Source organism: Perissodus microlepis, chromosome 22 (assembly GCF_051167445.1).
Source record: "Perissodus microlepis isolate ML-2025 ecotype Zambia chromosome 22, ASM5116744v1, whole genome shotgun sequence".
NCBI classification, from domain to species: domain Eukaryota; kingdom Metazoa; phylum Chordata; class Actinopteri; order Cichliformes; family Cichlidae; genus Perissodus; species Perissodus microlepis.
The window spans coordinates 10,264,397-10,284,859 of NC_140481.1; the positions used below are offsets into that span (position 1 = coordinate 10,264,397).

The following is a 20,463-nucleotide window of genomic DNA, read 5'->3' on the forward strand; positions in this document are numbered from 1 at the left end:
TCCGTGTCTAAGTATAAGTGTAGGAATAAAGCCATCTCAGATATCTTTTCGCTGCTTGATGCCGCTGTTTGCTCAGTCGGAGTAACCTACAGTATATCCACTGTCGTCTGTCAGCCGTGACACACCACAGGATCATTTATAATTCATTGCAGAGACCAAGTAGAGCCAGAGGAGCCATGCGGATAGCTTTCCTGCAGACAACGCCGCAGCCGAGAAACAACCACCATCCTGTCGGGCTCCTCTCCACCCATGTGTGCTGCATGTGTAAACACGCCGTGCAAATTCGTTGATGACATTTTAGAGCTTTTAGATAAATACCGGGAGGACTGACAGTGGGAATCCATGTTCCATGACAGAATTAATAAGGTTTCAGCTTACCCCATCTTCTTCCATAGGCCTTCACTAGTTTTTGTCACAGGCTGCCTTTCCTTCAAAAGCTTTGTTAATTGCTTTGGGTTCAGAAATGTGGTGTCAATTAATGAAGGCTCATCAACTTAATTGGATGCGCACAATTCACATACAGTCAATATAGCAGCTGACTGCACACATACAGATAAATGTGCACGCGCACATACTGTACGAGTTGAATGAAAAAGTGCACGATAACATATTTGCGTCCTGATTCAGGCTTTAGCCGAGCAGCTAGGAGGAAAATTTATTGTACAGGAAATAGTTTCTTAATGGAAGCTTTTCCTGTTTTTGGGAAGAAAATCCAAAAAAGCCATAATTTCAGCTGGAAGCCTTTTGCAAGCATTAATGAGCAAGTTTTCTCTAAAAGCCATTCTTCCTCTAAAGAGGCAGATCCATGCTTGGTATTGCAGGTCAGGATATCTATAAAAAAACAAAAGCCCAACTTATTTCGACAGTTTTCTCTTCTTCTGGGCTGTATCCCTCGACGCCAGTAGTTTTCTAAATAAGAAAAGTGATGCTGTTATATAACAAGTCCTGACGAGGAGATGCCAAAGATCAGGACATGAAGGAACAGTTTGCGAGAATATAGCTGAGGGCAAAAACCTGGCTTCCCAGTGAAATACAAAATATGTTTGTGTATCTACATTTTTTCCTGGACGATAATGACACTAAAAGCAAACAGACTGTTACAGCTCTGCTGCATTTTACATCCTAGGTTGACATGAGGTAGTAGTCACTTAAATAGATGACCCCATCTCGGTACAGTCTCATTACCCACCATTACTAAATGTAGAAATCGAGTCAGTTTTCCCACTTTTCCCTGTTTGACATCATGCAATTTGACTTCTGCAAAAGTCACAATGACACATTTAATACTGTTTGCAGTTCAGTCTACAGCAACAAGGTGACTGAATAATAAGAAGTGTCGTGTGTTCTGCCCTAAATCAAAAACGCCTGCCTCTGTTGTGCCAGGCTTGATGAAACTGATTCAGATGTTGTTGAGGGCAAAGCTATAAAATAATGTTGGCTGTTCTTTACTTTTGACTTGACCTGAATCTGGATGGCCTTCAGTATCACTGGGAGGAATCTTTGAGTCGTTTGTGACCACGATATGTCCTTCAATGTGCACATGAAAGAAATATGTAGGACTGGTTTGTTGCATTTGTGCAGTCTCTAAAATTAGAAACTTCCTGTCTCAGAGTGATGCTTATTGTGGTTCATTATTATCAGGATGTCCTAAAACCTCCCTGTTAAATTCAGAATCAAATGTAAAATCCTTCTCCTCACATACAAAGTCATAGCACCGTATCACCTCATTAGAGGACGTCGCTGTTTTTGTGCTTCCTGGAGTATTTAAAAGTAGAATGGGAGGCAGAGCCTTCAGCTTTCAGGCCCCTCTTCTGTGGAACCAGCTTCCAGTTTGGATTTGGGAGACCGACACTATCTCTACTTTTAAGATTAGGCTTAAAACTTTGCTTTTTCATGGAGCTTACAGTTAGGGCTGGAACAGGTGACCCTGAATCCTTCTTTAGTTACGCTGCAATAGTCCTAGGCTTGGGGGCTTCCCATGATGCACTGAGTGTCTTCATCACTCACCTTAAGTTTATACGTCACTCTCTTGAATCATTAGGTATTATTAATCTCTGGCTTTTTTCCACAGTGTTTCTTCTCATGTGTCTTTTTTTGTTTGTTTTTTTAATCTAAATTTTAGGTTGATCAGATATTTTCTCATGTTGCATTATTATAAGTTGGACTACATGTTTGTACTGTACCTTTTCTTATTAACCTCAAGCAGTAAAACCGTAAGTTCTTTTAATGGAGCTACGGGAACATAGCAGGAGCAGTAGTGTTGTTTAAAAAAAATATAGCTTATAGTTCATGTGCCAAATCATGCATGTTTTGATGGAGCTGATCATTCAGTGTATGCTCATTGTAGAGAACCACATGGGTACGCTGCCATGGCTTATTTGGCTGGAGATGATGTAAATTTTGCATGTTTGGACTACCAAATAGAAGCAAGAGTCTGCCAGCTCGCTGGAGTTGGCTTGGTTTTTGTGACATTCACAAATTAGTCCCGAGCTGATGAGATGCAATTTAGCAAATACAAAATTAACTTGAATCTTTAGACTGAGAGGATACATAGTCTTCTCAGTGAATACAAAATATAATGCCTTTTATTTGTATGTAAATGAAACATGCAAAACACAACCCACACCGAGTCTACTCTACATAGACTGATAACCACCGGCGTTTCGAAGTTAAATATGAGAAAAAGGCTCATTTACTACAAATCGCAGAGGACCAACTATGTGCTGCTGGAACAATGTGTTAACAGATGAGCTTATCATGAAATGTGAAAAGTGGAAAAATGAAAGCGCAGATGCTCCTGGAAGCCACGAGCTGCCTTAAGCTCTGGCAGCAGAGAGGCTTTTCAAAAAGCAGGTGAAACAACGTTTTCATTAAAGTGAATCCATACTATTGACCACCTGAACATCTTTTAAATAACAGCTAAACTATACCTGCTGTTAATGATTCCTTCCTTCCTCTTGTTTTTTTTTTTTTAATCTGAGCCTCTTCCTTTTGTCTGCTCTTTTCTGCTGTCTGTTTCCCCTCTTTTCACTCCTGTCGTCAGTTTAATTTAGAATAGAAAATGAACACCACACAGAGAAGGGAATCAAAAATAAATTAGATAGCCAATATATTATATTAATTTCTTCCACCTAATACATTCCCATCTCCGTCATATGAGACGGGAGGAATAACGTGGACCGAAAGAAAGAAAGAAAAAGCTTAACAGGAAGAATTTCTGAGCAATTTGCACGTGATAATATGTGTGAGCATGTCCATCATAGTGGGTCCATTGCTGCGGTGAGACGAGTTCAGTCTCATCAACCCATGTGTCAGAACAATTGATGGGAAGCAGGGTGTAATAGGTCTCCCTGTCCTGTCCGTGCTGGTGCTCCATCTCCTGGGAGATTCATTCACACGAGACGTCGCCTACGGCCCGCGAAGGAAAATGGAAAAGCTTCACGTGTAGAAATGAATCCTAAACGTCCAGCAAAGGGATGAATAAAATCTCTGTTTTAAAAATGTTTCCAGTTTTTTTCACTCGATTTCTATAAAAGAATTGATTTAGATATATGGTCCGTGTATGGTAAGCTAACAATGAGATTGAAAGAAACCGAGATCTGCATAAGGATGCTGAGAAATGAGCTTTTACTATTCCTTTTTGAGTTTGTAATGGATGCAGGATTGGATGATTTCCTTCCAGGTATGCACGTCTGCTTGTGTAGGTGTGTAAAAGGGAGCGCGGGGGCTCCTTCCTTGTCTAAATGCAGCCGAGTGCGCAGGTGTCTTTTTCATACTGCGCTTGAAACTGAATTCATGGGGACTCGAGTGCTGCTGGACCACCTCAGTATCAGCACAGAGCATTCATCCATAATGTAAAAGTATGTGTGCTTAAACTGTTTCAGAGCAAACCTGCGGGCATACACCAGTGGGTGGTTGCTACACTGTTGTGTTGCTCTGCACTTGAACTGAGGTTGTAGCTTTACGTCATAACACACAAAGGGTTACTGAGAGCTGATGACAAGCTCTGGATATGTAGTGTCATCTGCTGTTGTGCAAGACAATTACCATTATTCGTTATTTATCGCAAATTTTATTGCAAAAAGCATAAGAGATGAGTCGCTGTGACTCATCAGTCAAATAGGATTATACATGGCTATGACAGATAACACAGTCTGGAACAAGACTTACGCCTTTACACATCGAGCACGCTGCGAAAAAACAGCTGGATTTAAATTTGTCGTGTAACGCATGTGCCACATCATTTCTAACTTGCCACAATGACAAAGCCGTTATCACACAAACATACTTTCGGAAATATTGTTGGAGGTTATATTTTTCCTTCTTCTTATTGACACTTTGGGCACAATTTGGACATTTTCCCTTAGCAGTATACTTACTTTTGTTGCCAGTTGTTTAGACATTAATGGCTGTGTGTTGAGTTATTTTGAGGGGACATCAAATTTACACTGTTATACAAGCTGTACACTGATCACTTCACATTGTATCAAAGTGTCATATCTTCAGTGATGTTTCATGAAAAGATTTAATAAAATATCTACAAAAATGTGAGGGGTGTACTCACTTTTGTGCGATATTGTATGTAGCAAAGAAAGAAATGATAAATAACTCTAACATGTCTTATATTTTAGACTCCTGAAAGTAGTGACAGTGCTGCAAACCCTTGGCCTTCACAGGTGTGTCAGGGTTCATTTGTGGAATTTCTTGCCTTCTTAGTGGGGTTGGGACCATCAGTTGTGTTGTGCAGAAGTGAGGTTGGTACACAGCTGACAGCCCTATTTGACAACTGTTAAAATTCAGATTATGGCAAGAACCAATCAGCTAAGTAAAGAGAAAGTCCATCATTACTTTAAAAACTGAAGGTCAGTCAGTCTGTAAAATTGCTCAGACTTTGAATGTGCCCACAAGTGCAGTTGCAAAAACCATTAAGCGCTACGATAAAACTGAGGACACATGAGGACCGCCGCAGGTAGACCAAGAGTCACCTCTACTGCTGAGGATAAATTCATCCGAGTCACCGGCCTCAGAAATCAAAAGTTAACAGCGCAGATAAATGCCACACAGAGCTCCAGTAGCAGACACATCTCTACATTAACTGTTCAGAGGAGCACACTGAACCAGCATGGCTACCACAGCATCCTGCAGCAACAAGCCATCCCATCTGGTTTGCATTTAGTTGAACCATCTTTTTTTTTCAACAGGACAATGACCCCAAACACACCTCCAGGCTGAGTAAGGTCTATTTGACCAAGAAGGAGAGTGATGGAGTGCTGCACCAGATGGCCTGGCCTCCACGGTCACCTTACCTAAGCCCAATGGAGATGGTTTGGGATGAAATGAGCCTCAGAGTGAAGGCAAATGGGCCAACAAGTGCTCAGCATCTCTAGGAACTTCCTCAAGACTGTTGGAAAACCATTTCAGGTGACGACGTCATGAAGCTCATTGAGAGAATGTCAAGTGTGTGCAAAGCAGTAATCAAACCAAAGGGCAGCTATTTTGAAGAATCTAAAATATAAAACATGTTTTGAGTTGTTTCACACTTTTTTGTTTACTAAATATTGTTCATTCAATATGTTCATTCATAGTTTTGATGCCTTTAGTGAAAATCTACAATGTAAATAGTCATTTAAAGAAAGCGAAACCTAATATAACCTTTCCCAAAAAGCTGATTCTGTTCATCTGGACGTAGCGCTTTCAGTGGGAGAAACGTTTCGTCAATCATCCAAGTGATTTCTTCAGTCTCAGCTGACTGCAGGTTTCCCCAACCTTAGAAACAGTACTCATGGCCATTGATCAATGGTCATGACAATTTGCATATTAATGATCAAGGAATTGACCTCACTGTCCATTGTTCCTTCAGTGGGCTAGTTTCAGTCATTGTGCAAATGTACTGTTTCTAAGATTGGGGAAACCTGCAGTCAGCTGAAACTGAAGAAGCCACTTGGATGATTGACGAAACGTTTCTCCCACTGAAAACGTTGCGTCCAGATGAACAGAATCAACCTTTGGGATTTACTACCCGGATGATTGAGCATAAATCAAGACACAATGACCTAACCTTTATTTTTCTTTCTTTTCTTTTTTTTTAAATAAAACAAAAATGAGAAGGTGTGCCTAAAGTTTTGACTAGTAGTGTAGATGGCTAGTCTCTAGGCATGTCCATAAAATGCCACTCACACCTATTTATTTTTATTGGGTTTACTTTAAGTATGAGAAGACATGTAACCAATGCATATTTATCAGTACAATATCTTTTCCCCTAATGAATAAACTCAAAAATTGATTGACTGTACCTTTAAAGCATACCATTCGAATGTGAAAGTTATGTTTCTGTGTAAAGAGCTGCAGCATTGTTCGGATGAACTTGTTTTTTGCTCTTTTATCTTATCAAAAAAGATCAAGAGCCTGGACTTCTTGGTTTGGTCGGTGTATGAATGCTGAGCTTGATTGTAACACCTGGGAGAACAACTACATTGATCACGTAATTGTAGAAAAATCTGGAACATTTTTACCTCTGATAGTGCCTCAGTTTGAGTGTGTTTGTTGAAGAACTAGGAAATGGCTTGTTATGTCAGGCATTAGTACCGTTGCTCTGGTTACGTACAGTTGGAATAGTTATTTTTAGGGAGCTAAAGGTGGGGTTCATCTGTTTTCTAGAACAAATCATTATCCTTTTTTGTATTTGAATGACCTCTCTTTACTTGTTTAGACCTTAATTATGCAAACAAATAACTCCAGTTTGTTATGATCATGGCAACAGCAAAGCAGTGTTACTAAATATAGTTTAATATTTGTTTTGGTTATTTTTACTCAGCTCATAGCCTCTCAAACAAAACTTAATACTGCATGTACCTGTGTAGAAATGGTTCATATCATGATGGGTGGAGCATCATTTTTATGCTCATGCCTACATTGTTAGAATCTGTAGTTGCATGCAAACTCATGTTTTCATTTTAATTAAAGATTTCTGGTTTAAAAGTCTACGTGGGATGAGAAATGTGAAATGAAAACAGTCAGATTTTACCATGCACCATTGCATTTAAACCAGGGGGGTCAAACCTAAGGCCTGCAGGCCAGAATCTTCCCTGCACAGATTCTTATCGGGTACACTGGACGGTTTTGGAAAATGTTTACAGCAGTTTTACAGCTTTTTCTGCTGATAAAGACCTCCCCCATGGCAATTTATACGACACCAAAGTAATTAAGTAATAGATTAACAATTAAATAACGGGAAAGTTCGTTTTCCCCTATCTACTGTTTGTGTTATGTGGATCATTGTGCAAATTAACAAAAACTTTCTGTTTTATAATTACAAGACAGTCTGTGCCATGAGGTACCTGAACCTTTCTGTAACTTTACACAGTAATTTCTTACTACTTAAGCTCAGAGAGTCGTGCTGACAGATTTATTTATTAGAGCAGTATTTCTGTATCATGTAGAAAAACTGTACTGTTGAAATTCTTTGTCTTATATTAGGATAGCTGAGCGATTAAATGTGTAGTTAAACTTATTTACAGTGACTAGAGGTGGCTAAAGCACAGACTTTCTGTACTTAAGTAGAAGTACAGATGCTTTTCTTAAATAATACAACTTCTTCACTCAAGCAGAAGTGAAAACATAACAGGCTCTGAAAGGTAGTCAAAGTAAGAAAGTAAAAAGTAACTCTTTGAAGGACAATTCTACCTACTATTTTGGTACAAAGGTAACTGAACTATGTGCTACATTTTAATATAATAATAAAATAATATTACATGAGAATGCAAATATACGAATCTAAATTCTAATGAATGTACATGATGTGATCAGCTGACCTGCTGCTCTCTGTTATAGTCTTTATACTAGACTGTATACAGTTGGTATAAAGTTGATATTCATTACGGATTCTAAGTGTCATTATCTGAAATGCAAATTCATTTCTGCTACCCTTTAACCTAACTCTGACCATGAGCACCACAGCTGCTGTGCACCAGTCACACACTGTGCTATACTACAGCAGTCCCCAACCCCCGGGCCGTGAGTCGTTTGGTACCGGCTGCGAAAGTTGAAGCTCGCCCGTGAAATTTATGGTTTTCAGGGTTTTTATTATTAACTCTGTCTTATTTTGAAAGAAATATTTACACGTTACCATAGCGACCAGAGAGCATTAAGGGGTAGAGAGGAGGATGTTACTCTCAATGTTGTTGGTGCATTTCAGGAGGACACTGCTAATAAAGTTACACAATTACACAGTGAATTCACGTTTATTATTATATTTACAAAAAAACACAGATTTTGACTTGGTCGTATTATTTTATTTTGTTGTATTTATCCGCAACACCTTAAAGGCCGGTCCGTGAAAATATTGTCGGACATTAAACTGGTCCGTGGCGCAAAAAAGGTTGTGGACTGCTGCTTTACTATACATTTACCACATTGATGCACACTAAATTGTTTATCCTGGACAAAACTACCAGGATTTTCTTGCAACATTTGAGCTGTTGGAAATGTTGAATTTGAGATTATCTGCCCCTTAAATTATGTCATTCCCTTCATGCATCCTGCTCTTCTGCAGCGCTAGCTAGAATCTGAAGTTCCTCAAACATAACTTACGGACACCTGCAGTCCTTCCGGCCGTATAAACCCTATGAACCTAAAGTCTGTTTTGTTAGAAGTAGAAAGTACAGATATTTACGTTAAAATTTAGGGTGTAAAAGTTGTCAAAAAAAAAAAATACTTAAGTAAAGTACAGATACCTAAAAATTCTTCCCACCTCTGACACTGACAGATCAAAGTATGTGGCCCAAGGTGTAAAATGAGTTTGACATCCCTGAATTAAGGTTTAAGAACATGTGAGGTGCAGGAGTGCGTCATTCATCCCGAGTGTATTTTCCTGCTGTCTGGCTATGCTATGGTCTTCGGCTTTTGTGATGTCATTGAATTTCGGTTCCTGTTTTATTTATTTGTCTTTCAGTGGTTTCCTTTCTTGGTTTCCTTACATCTTGTTTCATTTTGTACTACTTGTCTACCTTTTGCTTTCTCCCTAATTGTTTCCACATGTGGAAACCTCTTGTGTGTATATCTGTGTATATATGTGCGTACATATAGATATTATGTGGACACTGAGATAATAGTTACCAAATAACATTGAAAGGCATAAGATTGCACAAGTTTATATTTTGTCCTACTCCTTTTTCAGTATGTAAATTGTGCCGTATTTCTATTGGCTATTTGTATTATATTATTTTTGCATCTTCAAAATCAATCAATTAAAACTTGCATAATAAAACACGTAAATATGTAAGCCATTTAATGGTGACTGCTCTAAGACGCTTGTTTGAGTGGAGCACAATGCTACTGAGACAGATGCATTAATAGATCTATGCATTATTTAGTGTGTTTACTAAGTGTATACCAAAACTGTAGCAAACCCCTCAGCGAGGGGTCTCTGCCAGTTGTCTCTATAATTACGCGCTTTAAGAATAGTTACTTCTGGAAATCTCCTTCAGCGTCATCAGTTAAATTCTTCATTCGAAGCAGTAAAACCCGCCTGTCAGGCCAGATGTGTGCTGCAGATAGATGCTCAGCTCTTGGAGTGCAGACTTTTTGCTCACTTCCACTAAAAACTGAGAGTGAGAGCAACAGGTTGCCTCTTGGCTGCCATCTCATCTGTCCACATCCCAAACACACATACACAGCCCAAGAAGAGACGCCCAAAAGCAAGTGCCTGAGACAAACATGCACGCCTCCCACACCGCATGGTTAATTAATTCTAATTTGAACGACCGTAGCCTCACCTCCTACACTCATGCCTTCTGATGGTGCCTGGAGAAAATGTCTCAGTGATCTTCAGTGAGTGGAAAAGACGAGCAGAGTGAAGCAAAAGCATGAATGTGAAAATAGAAAAAATGTCAGGGGGAGGTGATGTGATTGACAGAGACTCATTGTTCCTGTGTGGTGGCTGGGAGTTTGGCTCAATGTTTTAAAGGCAGCTTTGCAAGTGGCAGCCAGAAGTGCTGGCTTAATTGGATTGAGATGGTCATCAAGTGTGGTGTTAGTTCTTGGAGGATACAACGTCAAGCTCGGCTGCAGTCAGTGCTAGGACACATCAGCTGATGGTGCAAATTTACACAAGTGATATAAGGTGCTTTACTTTGGCTGCTTTAGCCTGGCCACAGTCTAAGTTCAGAGAACTGAAGAAGGTTCTCGGATGAGAGGTGAAATGTCTTCAAGCAACTTAAAGAAGTCCAGACACTTTTCTTTCCAAGCTCCTTTGACTACGATGACCTGAATGACTGAGAACCTTCACAGACATATAGCCTGTCCACAGTTACTGTGCAAATGCAAGCCACTTTATAACCCACTGACCAAAAGCAAGGAACCCACTAGCTTTTGGTCAATCCATCCATTTTTTTCTGTTTATCCAACTCAGGGTCACGAGGAGGCTGGAGCCTTTTGTAATTATGTTCTAGCATTTTGTTGTTATATTGATCTTGAAAGTGATATACAAATAAATATTTGACTTTACTTACTTACCTCCACACACACACACACTCCCCATCCCCATGCTGTATGTAACTTAATCAGTGTTTTACATGTTGCCACTGATGCCTGATGTTCAGTGCTGGCTTCTCGCCGCCTTATGAAATCCATGTGTGCACAAAAAAAGGTTGGGGATGTCCCAAAATGAAATCATGTTGCCACATAGATTAGATTATATTACAGTACATGGAAAAATCAATCTTCTTTTAACTACAGTGGTTCTCACTGAAGTACCATAATTTTTTTATGATGTCAGTAAACAGTTTACAGCAGTTACACAACCTGGTGAGGTTATGATATCTAATGCAAATTATATAAAACATAAAACCTGATTTTTTTTTTTGGCTGCTTGGGGGCATTGATGTGTAAGGACAAGAAAGAGCTAATTCATTAGTTTGTGTGGAAACCTAGTGGCGCTTTTGTGGATCTATACCTGTACCGGGCAGATGAAGACTGGTGAATCACACTTTTTTGTTTATGTTTATTTCATTGATGTACTGTAAGAAGTATTAGTGTTTTGAGTTTAAAGACTAACCAAAAGGCAGTGCGCCTAAAAGAGCTGTGAGAGATTGTACAAATGTGTAACGTTGCTCTATGTCTATACATTTGCATCAGTAAAGGCGAAACTCACAAAGCTACACTGGTTTTGATTCATCTTAATCCAAGTGTGCAACAGATGAAAGCAGAAAACACTGAGAAATATCCCAGCAGTTGGTGCTGAATAATGACTTTTTTACACATCCAGCAGCTACATTGGATTTCCTTAGATTCATATTAATGTCCATCTGACAAATGTGAGGCCAGTTTTTACTCTTCATTTTGGTGCATTATTAATGCAGTTAAGACAAATAATACTGATGGCTCCATGGTTAATATAGTTAATAGCCCCTCTAAGAAGTGTGTGCTCCAGTGTGGGAGATTTGGGTATCCGTGTCTGTGCGTTGCATTGTGTATGGATGCATCTTGCTTACTAGCAAGCCTAGTAAGCTAGCTTACTAAGCCACTGACCAAAAGCAAGGAAACCACTAGCTTTTGGTTCCATCTGGCCATTTTTTTTTTGTTTATCCAATTCAGGGTCACTAGCAAGCTTGGTAATAGAATAGAATAGAATTCAACTTTATTGTCATTGCACATGTCACAGGTACAGGTACAGGGCTTACTAAAGCTAGCTAGCTGATATGTTAGCACTGCACCTGTTCAACCAGATACAACCAACCAACGTGGCAGCTAACTAACTAAAATGCTAACTCTGGGGGTTCAAAATGCTCAATCCAAAACCAATAGGTAGCTACGTCCATGGTGGGATTTATTGGGGGTGTTGGGCTACATCCGTTCATCTGTTAAACCATTTTCATTCCTGGTGGGGATCAGTATTTATATCTTAAAACAGTTTACAGATCAAACAACACTAAAACCAGGAACTCTCTTGGGATTTCAGCAGATGACGATGAGTTAGATTTATTCAGCTTTTTATTAAGCTACCAAGCACTGGCGTTTCAGAGTGTGCAGCTTCTTCTGTTAGCTATAGTGCTTGCAACATTCTCCAGGTAGAAAACCGTGTTATAAAGGGTGTCTCTGAAGAAATTACCCGCACAGTTTGTTGGCTCTGCAAATGACAGTGCAGCCGCTGTGATGAGCTGATATAGAAGAGCAGCCACCCTCCTTAGTGAAAAGATAAACCTTAACCTGTCCGCCATTCACTTAATCAGTCACAGCTGGAACTCGGGCTCCATTAGACTGAGCGAGTCATTTTCACGTATTTATTGACTCTCCAACTCCAGAAGTTTGCAGCTGATCTCAGTAAATCGAGCACTTTTGTCCTCCTTTGTTTAGAGATGCAGATGTGGGTTAAAGGGAGGCAACTCGCTGCAGGTGATGTTCTGCAAAAAGCAGAAAGAGTACATCGTCAAAGTGGACTGTTTTCTAAGTTTGATATGTAGAAATTTACTCTGCAGGGTGATATTTATATATTTGTTTATTTGTTTTTCAACCGACAGCAATTTCTTCTTGTGAAATATTAAATGCATTCATGTGGCACAGCTGACCAAATAGCAATGAAGGAAGTGGGATTTAATTCAATTTTATTCATGCAGCGCCAAATCACAGCAACAGTTGTTTCAAGGCGCTTTTTATTGTAAGGTAGAGCCTACAATAATACATACAGAGAAAAACCCAACAATCACCCACAGGACCCCTATGAGCAAGCACTTTGGCAACAGTGGGAAAGAAAAACTCCCTTTTAACAGGAAGAAACCTCCGGCAGAACCAGGCTCAGGGAGGGGCGGCAATCTGCTGCGACTGGTTGAGTGAGAGAAGGAAGACTTTTATGACTAATATGTAATTATTTAAAGCACACAGGATACAGTGAAATGAATATTGGTACTGATGACATATTTATTTCCTCCTGGGTCTTTGACACTGCGAGTGACCTCTTTCATATTAAACACTGATGATGTAAGCTTTCATCTGGTGCAGCTTTGCATATTTTACAAACCTTTCCACTTTGCTAATGCAAAAATATTAATTCAAACATGGTATTAAATGTGTGAGAAAAACTGCAGCAATTTTCTAATCTCTCTGTTACAGGGTCACACCATTAATACAGCTTCTATTTGTGACTTGTGGCTTAAATGCAGCTAACTCTCAGTGTCTTTATATATGTCTGGCAGTACAACTTCTGAACAGGACAGGTTAAAATAAATAAATAAAGAAATGTATATAGGTGTACATTTAAAATCTTCATCTTTTAAACAGTGGATGGTGTCTTTAAAGAGATTTTTCATCTGCACTGACAAAAAAAAAGCAAGGTAAAGAAGTCAAATGTCAAGAACAGTTATTGCTTTTAACAGAAACCCCTCAAAGAATCTTGGAATTGTGATTGTTTTTCACTTATTTGACAGCAAATAACCAATAATCCATATTTCATGGAGATGTAAGCATACTGTAAACTGTAGCTGCTTTGAAACATTGCTCAAGTACAGCTTCAACGTCCTCTCCATTTCAGACCCGCCACTCATGTTTCTCCTAATTAGTCTATTTGTGAGAAAAGGACGTCTGCGTTCCTCTTGTGCAGTTCCATTGTTCACTTTAAACTTATTTAACAGCCTTATTGACGCTATGTTATCTCAGCAGGTAAGAAGAGCCCCGGCGCTCTAAGTCGTCCACCAGCATCGGGAAAATCAGCCTCATTAATAAAACTGTTAACCCATAACAGCTGATCAATAGCAATCAACCGATTTGCACCTGCATGATCAATGAGGCGGGTTAATCCTGCGTGGTTAGAGAAGCAGAGAGGGTGGGGGGAGAGAGACAGTAGGTGGATGGTGAGGATGTCTCACTTCAAGATCGGTCAACTGTTAAATGAGCAAAACCGAAGATTCTCATTTGTGCTTCCGCCCACTTTTTAAGCAGCCACTGACATCTAACACATATGTGGGTGTGCACAAACACTCACACCTACGCATGCCTGGCCAAACGGCCCCCACTCACACACACACACACACACACACACACATGCACGTGTGCACACACACACACACATGCATTATGAATGTCCTCGATTTTCCTACATGGATACTGTAGAACTTCTCAACATTTAAATAGCAGTTTGAGGCTTTACTTCAGATCAGAATGATTCAATGTCGTGTGCAATGTTCACAGATATGTTCACGATTAAACACACGCACACACACACACATATAACGCAGTGTCACTGGATGTCAAATAGGCAGCTCTTGACGTGGAGTTTTATGATAAGCTAACAAACAATAAAAGTGAAGCTCTCCGTTGTATCACTGTAACGAGCACGCTTGTGCACGGCTCTCAAACATTCAGAGGGATACACAGGATGCACACTCAAGGCAAATCACGCACACGCAGACACACACTCTGAGGGCGCTGAGCAGGGAGTATAAAAGGGGCATCCTTCCCACTCAGCGCAGAAGTGCTCTCACTCTCACACACTCTTATAACGCGCTGAAGATCTTTTCTCAAGGTAAGCTTTATTTGCTTTGTGGCAGGTGATTTGAGGCTTTTATGAGGATTGTTAAACTAAGAATTTCCTTCTTTTTTATTATTCTTTTGTTTTCTTTATAATCATTTCAAAATTCAAACACAGAGTCTTTTCTAAAACAGACAAAAAGTGAGGTACAGAGGATAAAATCTGATATTTTTGTGCTAAGCTTTAATTCTTTGAAAGCTACACATGCTCCCTCCTTATATATACAATTTGATTAATATGATTTGACACGAATTCATAAAACAAATTCCAGAGATGTTTCCCAAAATCAAAATGGACATTTTTGTCTGCAATAAAAATCAAGTCACTTCCACCTGGTGAAGCTGCATTCGTGATATCTACCCTCAGTTATCTAATGTGGCCAGAGTGTGTTGCGCGCGGGTGACTGTGTTAATATGTTAATATGCTGCCCTCATTAACGTGTTGAGTCAGAGTAATTTTTAGTTGTGAAGGAGCGCTTGTCTGGCAGATGGTCCAAGCTGTCGTTTCTCACTCTGGACTGCATCTCTGATTCCTTCTCATTAAACTTCTGTTTGCTCCTCTCCCACCGCTCTCAGATGAATGCTGGGCTGTGTGTGTGTGTCGTGCTGGCAGTCCTGTGTGCGAGCTGTTTGGGGCTCCCCTTCTCCTCCCAGCCATTAGACGAGGGCCAGCGCCCCATCTCTGCTCTGTCTGAAGGTAAAAGTTGCGACACGTTTCTCGCCATCACAGTGAGTTTTTGTGCCTGACTCGTGCTTTTCTTGCCTGTTTTGAGCAGCTCTCCTTGAGGCTGACACCCACACCATGGGAGATCTCCACCTCCGACACAGGCGCTCTGCCCCCCAGCTGAAAGCTCTTCCTCTGGCTGAGGAGGATGCAGACTCCCGGGCCAATCTCAGTGAGCTGCTCGCTAGACTCATCTCCTCCAGGAAAGGTGTGTTAGTGAGTGTGAGGAATGTGGATTTAGGTGGCATCCTTTCCATGCCTGCAGCCTTAAATGATATATGTGTTTAGAGAAGTGTCTGTGTGCATGTGAGTGTGAAATGAAAAACATCTGGCAACAGTAGTATTTGGAGCGCAGTGCTTTTTCCTGCCTTCCCCCTCCCCTCAGTCATGCTAATTACGGGAATTAGTGCACAACCAGCTTTGTAAAATGAATTAGTGGCTCTGAAAAGCTTTTGTGGTTTGAAAGAGCACGTATTAGTGTGTAGAGCCTTCCGGCCACTTGCCTCATACCATCTTATTTCACTTTTGTTTTCCCCCTATCTGACTTCACATCACTTTTTTTTCTTTTTTTTGCTAAGGAAACAAACCCTCGACCCTGTCGTAGATTATAACGTCCAGCACTCACGTCTCTCGGACAGCTGACCGGACAGGGGAAAACACACACACGCACAGACACACTGTCAGAATCAGACTTTTCCACTTGGCGTCCAGATACTGAAACTGACTCCTTGCGTGTCTCTTTGTAGGACAGTTTGTACAGACTGAAACATTTTGCAGAGCTACAGATGGACAGTGAAATCTTTTATTTTGGCATCAGTGGCTTTAGTGAGAAATCTGGATTTTGTTTTTACCCCGTTCTTTAGCTCATTTTTTCAGCTTAAATAAAACACAAATATGTATTTGAGTTACAGCCGTACTTTTACTTTGCTGTTTTGTAATATCGATTATAAAAGTTCCCCAGACTCAGAAAGCGTTGGGCCAGACAGTGAACACTCTAAAATGTCAGAGGGCGCCGTGAAACTCATATGTAATGCCTCGGGGAATGTGTGTTTCTGTTAATCGTGCGTGTGCGATTGTGGGTGTCTGTGCTCATGTGCATGCTGTTCACTTGCATGTTTTGGTGTGGGAGGTGTCGTTATCGAGTCTTTCTGCAGCCAATCTTCTCAGCACGCCAGGGAGTTGAAACGCAGTGTGTATGCATGTGCATGCCGCCGTGTGCGTGTGTGTGTGTGTTGTGTAGGAGGATGTGGGTGGAAAAAAACTCCATCTCTGTGAGCGTGCAATTGATTACCAAACGGAGAGCAGTTCTGCTCCAGTTCACTTGGAACAGAAATCAAAAGATCGGAAGCAGACGTGTTCTACAAGATCTCTGTGTGTGTGTGTGTCTGTGTGTGTGTGTGCGGTCATTTCTCTGCAAAGCACACACAAATTTCTGTACACATGCACTGATACAGCGATCATGACACACAGGAAGGGAGGCTAATGGCACGCTGTCAGGCTAAACTTCAGCTGTGTCTTTAGTGTCTTTAGTGTGTGTGTGTGTGTGTGTGTGTGTGTGTGTGTGTGTGAGAGAGAGAGAGAGAAATAATGACGATGTGAGCTCAGAATCACTACCGGGCAATTAAAATGCCCAAAAGACACCCAGTTTACCGCAGAGCGATCACAAAATGAAGCGAAGATGAGAACATTTTTTCAAAGCCCAGCTCACCAGCCAAATATCCTCAGTGCGGAGAGCCAGTTTTCGAATATTGTGCGCACTTTTTCTTCCAGAAGGCACAAATAAAGAATTAAATTAAGCTGTAAGCTGGTAATGAACACAGCTAACTGTCAAAGTGCCCTTAAGTGCACAAAATGTGCCTTAAAAAGTTGGAAAAGAGATGCAAATTTAGATATTCAAAAGATAAATCCCTGAAAATGAGCTTTTGTGCAGAGTCTATAAACTGCTTGGTTTATGAGAGCACTTATTTGCATCAGCGTTTCCCACATTTTTAAATTTCCTGCATGTGCTAAAAACCTCTCTGCCCTGCTCAAGCTTCTCGCGGAATTAAAAGTCTGATTCATGTCTCTTACTTTGAAAATCAGAGCGTCTCTATGCAAAATAAGAAATCAAAAGTAAGATTTCACCGCAGAGAAGTTCTCAGCTTCTCTCATGCTCTCCTCACTCAGAGGAATACTAATTTCACTCATGCTCTTTTTCTCTCCTCCACCCACGCTTTTTTCCCTCATCCCCTCCAAGGTTCTGTGCGCAGAAACTCCACGGCAAACAGCAAAGGCGTTGGACTGAGTGCCAACCACCGGATAGCAGACAGGGACTACTTAGGTTGGATGGATTTCGGCCGCCGCAGTGCAGAGGAGTATGAGTACTCCTCATAAGGGGAAGTCATGGCTCACACCACCACCACCATATGGGCACAAGATAAAAAGAAGAAAAAAAAAACCCTGCGCAAGCTGTCTCACAATAAGAGTCTATTTATGATGTATTTGTTGTACATTTGTTTGTAAAACTGTAATAATGCAATATACATACAGTATGCCAAATTTTGCAGAAAAGCTCTCACTGTCCAACTTTGTTCGTTTTTTGGATTTCTCTGGTTTCTTTATCATTCAAAGTGGAAAGGAGTCGGATGGTGTCAGGGCTTGTGGAAAGTAACCAAATAAAGATTTAAACTATCGCTCTGCAGAAGTATTCTTCCAATGCACGCTGCTTAAAGTAGATCCATTCACATTCAACTGCTGTTACGTAACATGCGTGCCGAAGAACCAGATTATCTGAAACACTTCATTTCTAGTGCAATCATACTCTTTTATATAGCAAGGAGCCGAAATGACAACATAAGCATGGACTAATACTCAGTACATATTTACTTTGGTGACAGTTTGTGAGAGTAGACGGCTTGTAAATCAAAGGTGGCAGATAAAACATCCCAGTCAGGGTTAGGGTCTACTTTATTTAAGTGTTTCTACATCTAGGATTAACAGTTAAAAGGCACATTTGAACCCAGGATCTTCTTGCTGTGAGGCAACAGTGCATACTAGTGCACCATTTAATTACTTAATTTGCCTAAATAAAATAACCTATTGCCTCATTTAAATAAAGTTATATGTTGTAACTGCTATCATTTATTTTGAGTCCCGGTGATTAAAGTAATAAAACCACTGGCTGTATATAAAAAATGTAAGTTGCCCTCTGGTTTGTTGACTCACATTTCTGAAACCTTAACATTTTGGCTGCTGCAGTTTATTTTGAAGTCAGAAGTTGCTATGTTTAGATTAGCAAGTCATCATCATCAGTTAACGCTAGCTACTTTAAATATCAACATCTATAAACTCTACATGTGCAACACAGAGACTACTGCTAACTGATGTTCTTCAAAAGGCACAAACACCTCAAGAAATTATGGTATGCTCCAATTCAGTGACCAGTCTTTGTGGAGTGAAACATTGCAGGCACTGATTTGCCACAGCTGCCTCTTAATCTATATATCCTTGCCTGTCAGTCCACAGTTTTAATAAGACATCACTCCCTGTGTATTATAAAGGAGAAAACTATCCATAGAGATCCAGATCGCTTTGAACATGTTAATGTGATACTTGAAGGTTGGAGTCTAACGCTGGAGTCTGTGGGGAAAGACTGGTTTTTCACATTAGCCTCAAGTGTTCTTTAAAGGAAGTGGGGATTTGAGCTTTTCCATTTTGAAAGAGCCAAAGGTTGATAGTTGAATAAAACTCAAACTTAATACACTATTCCAAAGTAAGCAAGCTCTGCTTGCATGTTAGTTTAGAGTTTAAAGATAAATCAACTCAGAAAAATGTGATCATGAAAGGTTTTATTTATTTACTGTAGAAAGCTAAAAGTAGTTAAACGAACAACAACATTACATATCAGTTGACAGAGATGTCCAACACACTGCACGGCTAGTGCAAACGCTATTTTTATTAACATTTGGACATCAACTCAAAAGCAAATCTTTAATCTCCGAGTCAGAGAATCTCAGAGTCGTCTTGGTCATGGTCACTAACTAAACCTTATCCCTGCTCATGGCCAGAACTTTGTAAACCACATGATACATTCACTACAATTAAAGTTTAAAGGCACAGTGTGTAAAATGTCACCACTAGATGCTTGTAGATTGTAGACTGCATTCTCCTGAATTCAGTTTTCTCACCCCTCCCATTTTAAATCCATAATTCTAGCTATGGCGGTCGCTGTAAGACAAACAACTCTGGCTGTAGTGATTGTACACTGTTAGTCTGCCGTTTACCTCAGCTGACATTATTTACTCTGGAGGAGTCTGATATGAGTCGATGAGTCAGTGAAGTTCACTTCTGTTCAACTACAGCAATAAAGAGGTGAATTTTTGAGGATATCCTGAACTTCTCTGTCAGTAAATGCTGTTGTTTTCGCTACTGTTAGCATCTGTTAGCATCTTTTAGCTGCCTTTAGTGAAACTGTCTTTATTGGACCTAATATTGTTGAACTTGGATGCTTAGAGAATAAACTCTCATACAATATAAGAATGTAATCAAACTGCCTATCAGAGGGAAAGTGTTATTTTTAGCACACTTGAGCCTGACATTAGCTTCCTTAATGTTAGCTGTTGTTGTTGTTTAGCTGGCTTCCTGTCAGTTCATGTCAGGACAACATGGTGGCTTCCATTAACTGGCGCCTTCTCCTTTGCATTTTTAATGGATTCTAAGTTTATGAGAACACATCAATGTGTTGTAATACATAATTATGTTATATCTATCAGGACAATACTCTTTTTTTCTGTTAAATAACCTTAAAAATGACTGACTGCAACTTTAAATGCTGCATATGTGAAATAACATTTAAGAAAATCTTTATTTAAGGTTAAAAAGCAACATTACAATTATTCTTTTCAGTTGTCAGTGTGTAATTGTATATATTTAGAAAAACAAGTTATTAAAATATTAAATGAAAGTAGGTATGCAAAATGTACATGAGCCTGAGCATAAGAAAGCAAAGTTTAAATATTAGCATAAACTGAGCTAAAAGCACTAATTTGTTGCAAGCAAGCTGTTTATTTTCATTTATAGTGCATTTTTAGTGAAGCTGAACCTTCAGGATGAAGTACCGAAACTGAGTCCCTTGGAGCTAGTGATAGAGAAAGACAATTACTATCTGATTCTGCCTGAAGAATAAAAATACAGACCAGAACTGGACTGTAGCCATGGCCTTGGTGTGACGGGTGGAGTAAATC

The 20,463-nt window shown here is 40.0% G+C and overlaps 1 protein-coding gene across 1 annotated transcript; it reads left to right on the plus strand.

Moving 5' to 3' along the window:
* The first annotated feature begins 14,392 nt into the window (after positions 1–14,392).
* LOC146362590 (cholecystokinin-like) lies at positions 14,393–17,913 on the plus strand. The gene is made up of 4 exons (XM_084919759.1): positions 14,393–14,512; positions 15,094–15,214; positions 15,294–15,449; positions 17,478–17,913. The coding sequence occupies exons 2-4, from the start codon at positions 15,094–15,096 to the stop codon at positions 17,612–17,614; spliced, it is 414 nt and encodes a 137-aa protein (XP_084775885.1). The 5' UTR covers positions 14,393–14,512; the 3' UTR covers positions 17,615–17,913.
* Positions 17,914–20,463: the final 2,550 nt, after the last annotated feature.

Coding starts and splice junctions, on each gene's coding strand:
- LOC146362590 (XM_084919759.1), top strand. CDS start 15,094: ATGAATGCTGGGCTGTGTGTGTGTGTCGTGCTGGCAGTCCTGTGTGCG. Junction 15,215..15,293: donor CATCTCTGCTCTGTCTGAAG/GTAAAAGTTGCG, acceptor TGTTTTGAGCAG/CTCTCCTTGAGGCTGACACC. Junction 15,450..17,477: donor ACTCATCTCCTCCAGGAAAG/GTGTGTTAGTGA, acceptor ATCCCCTCCAAG/GTTCTGTGCGCAGAAACTCC.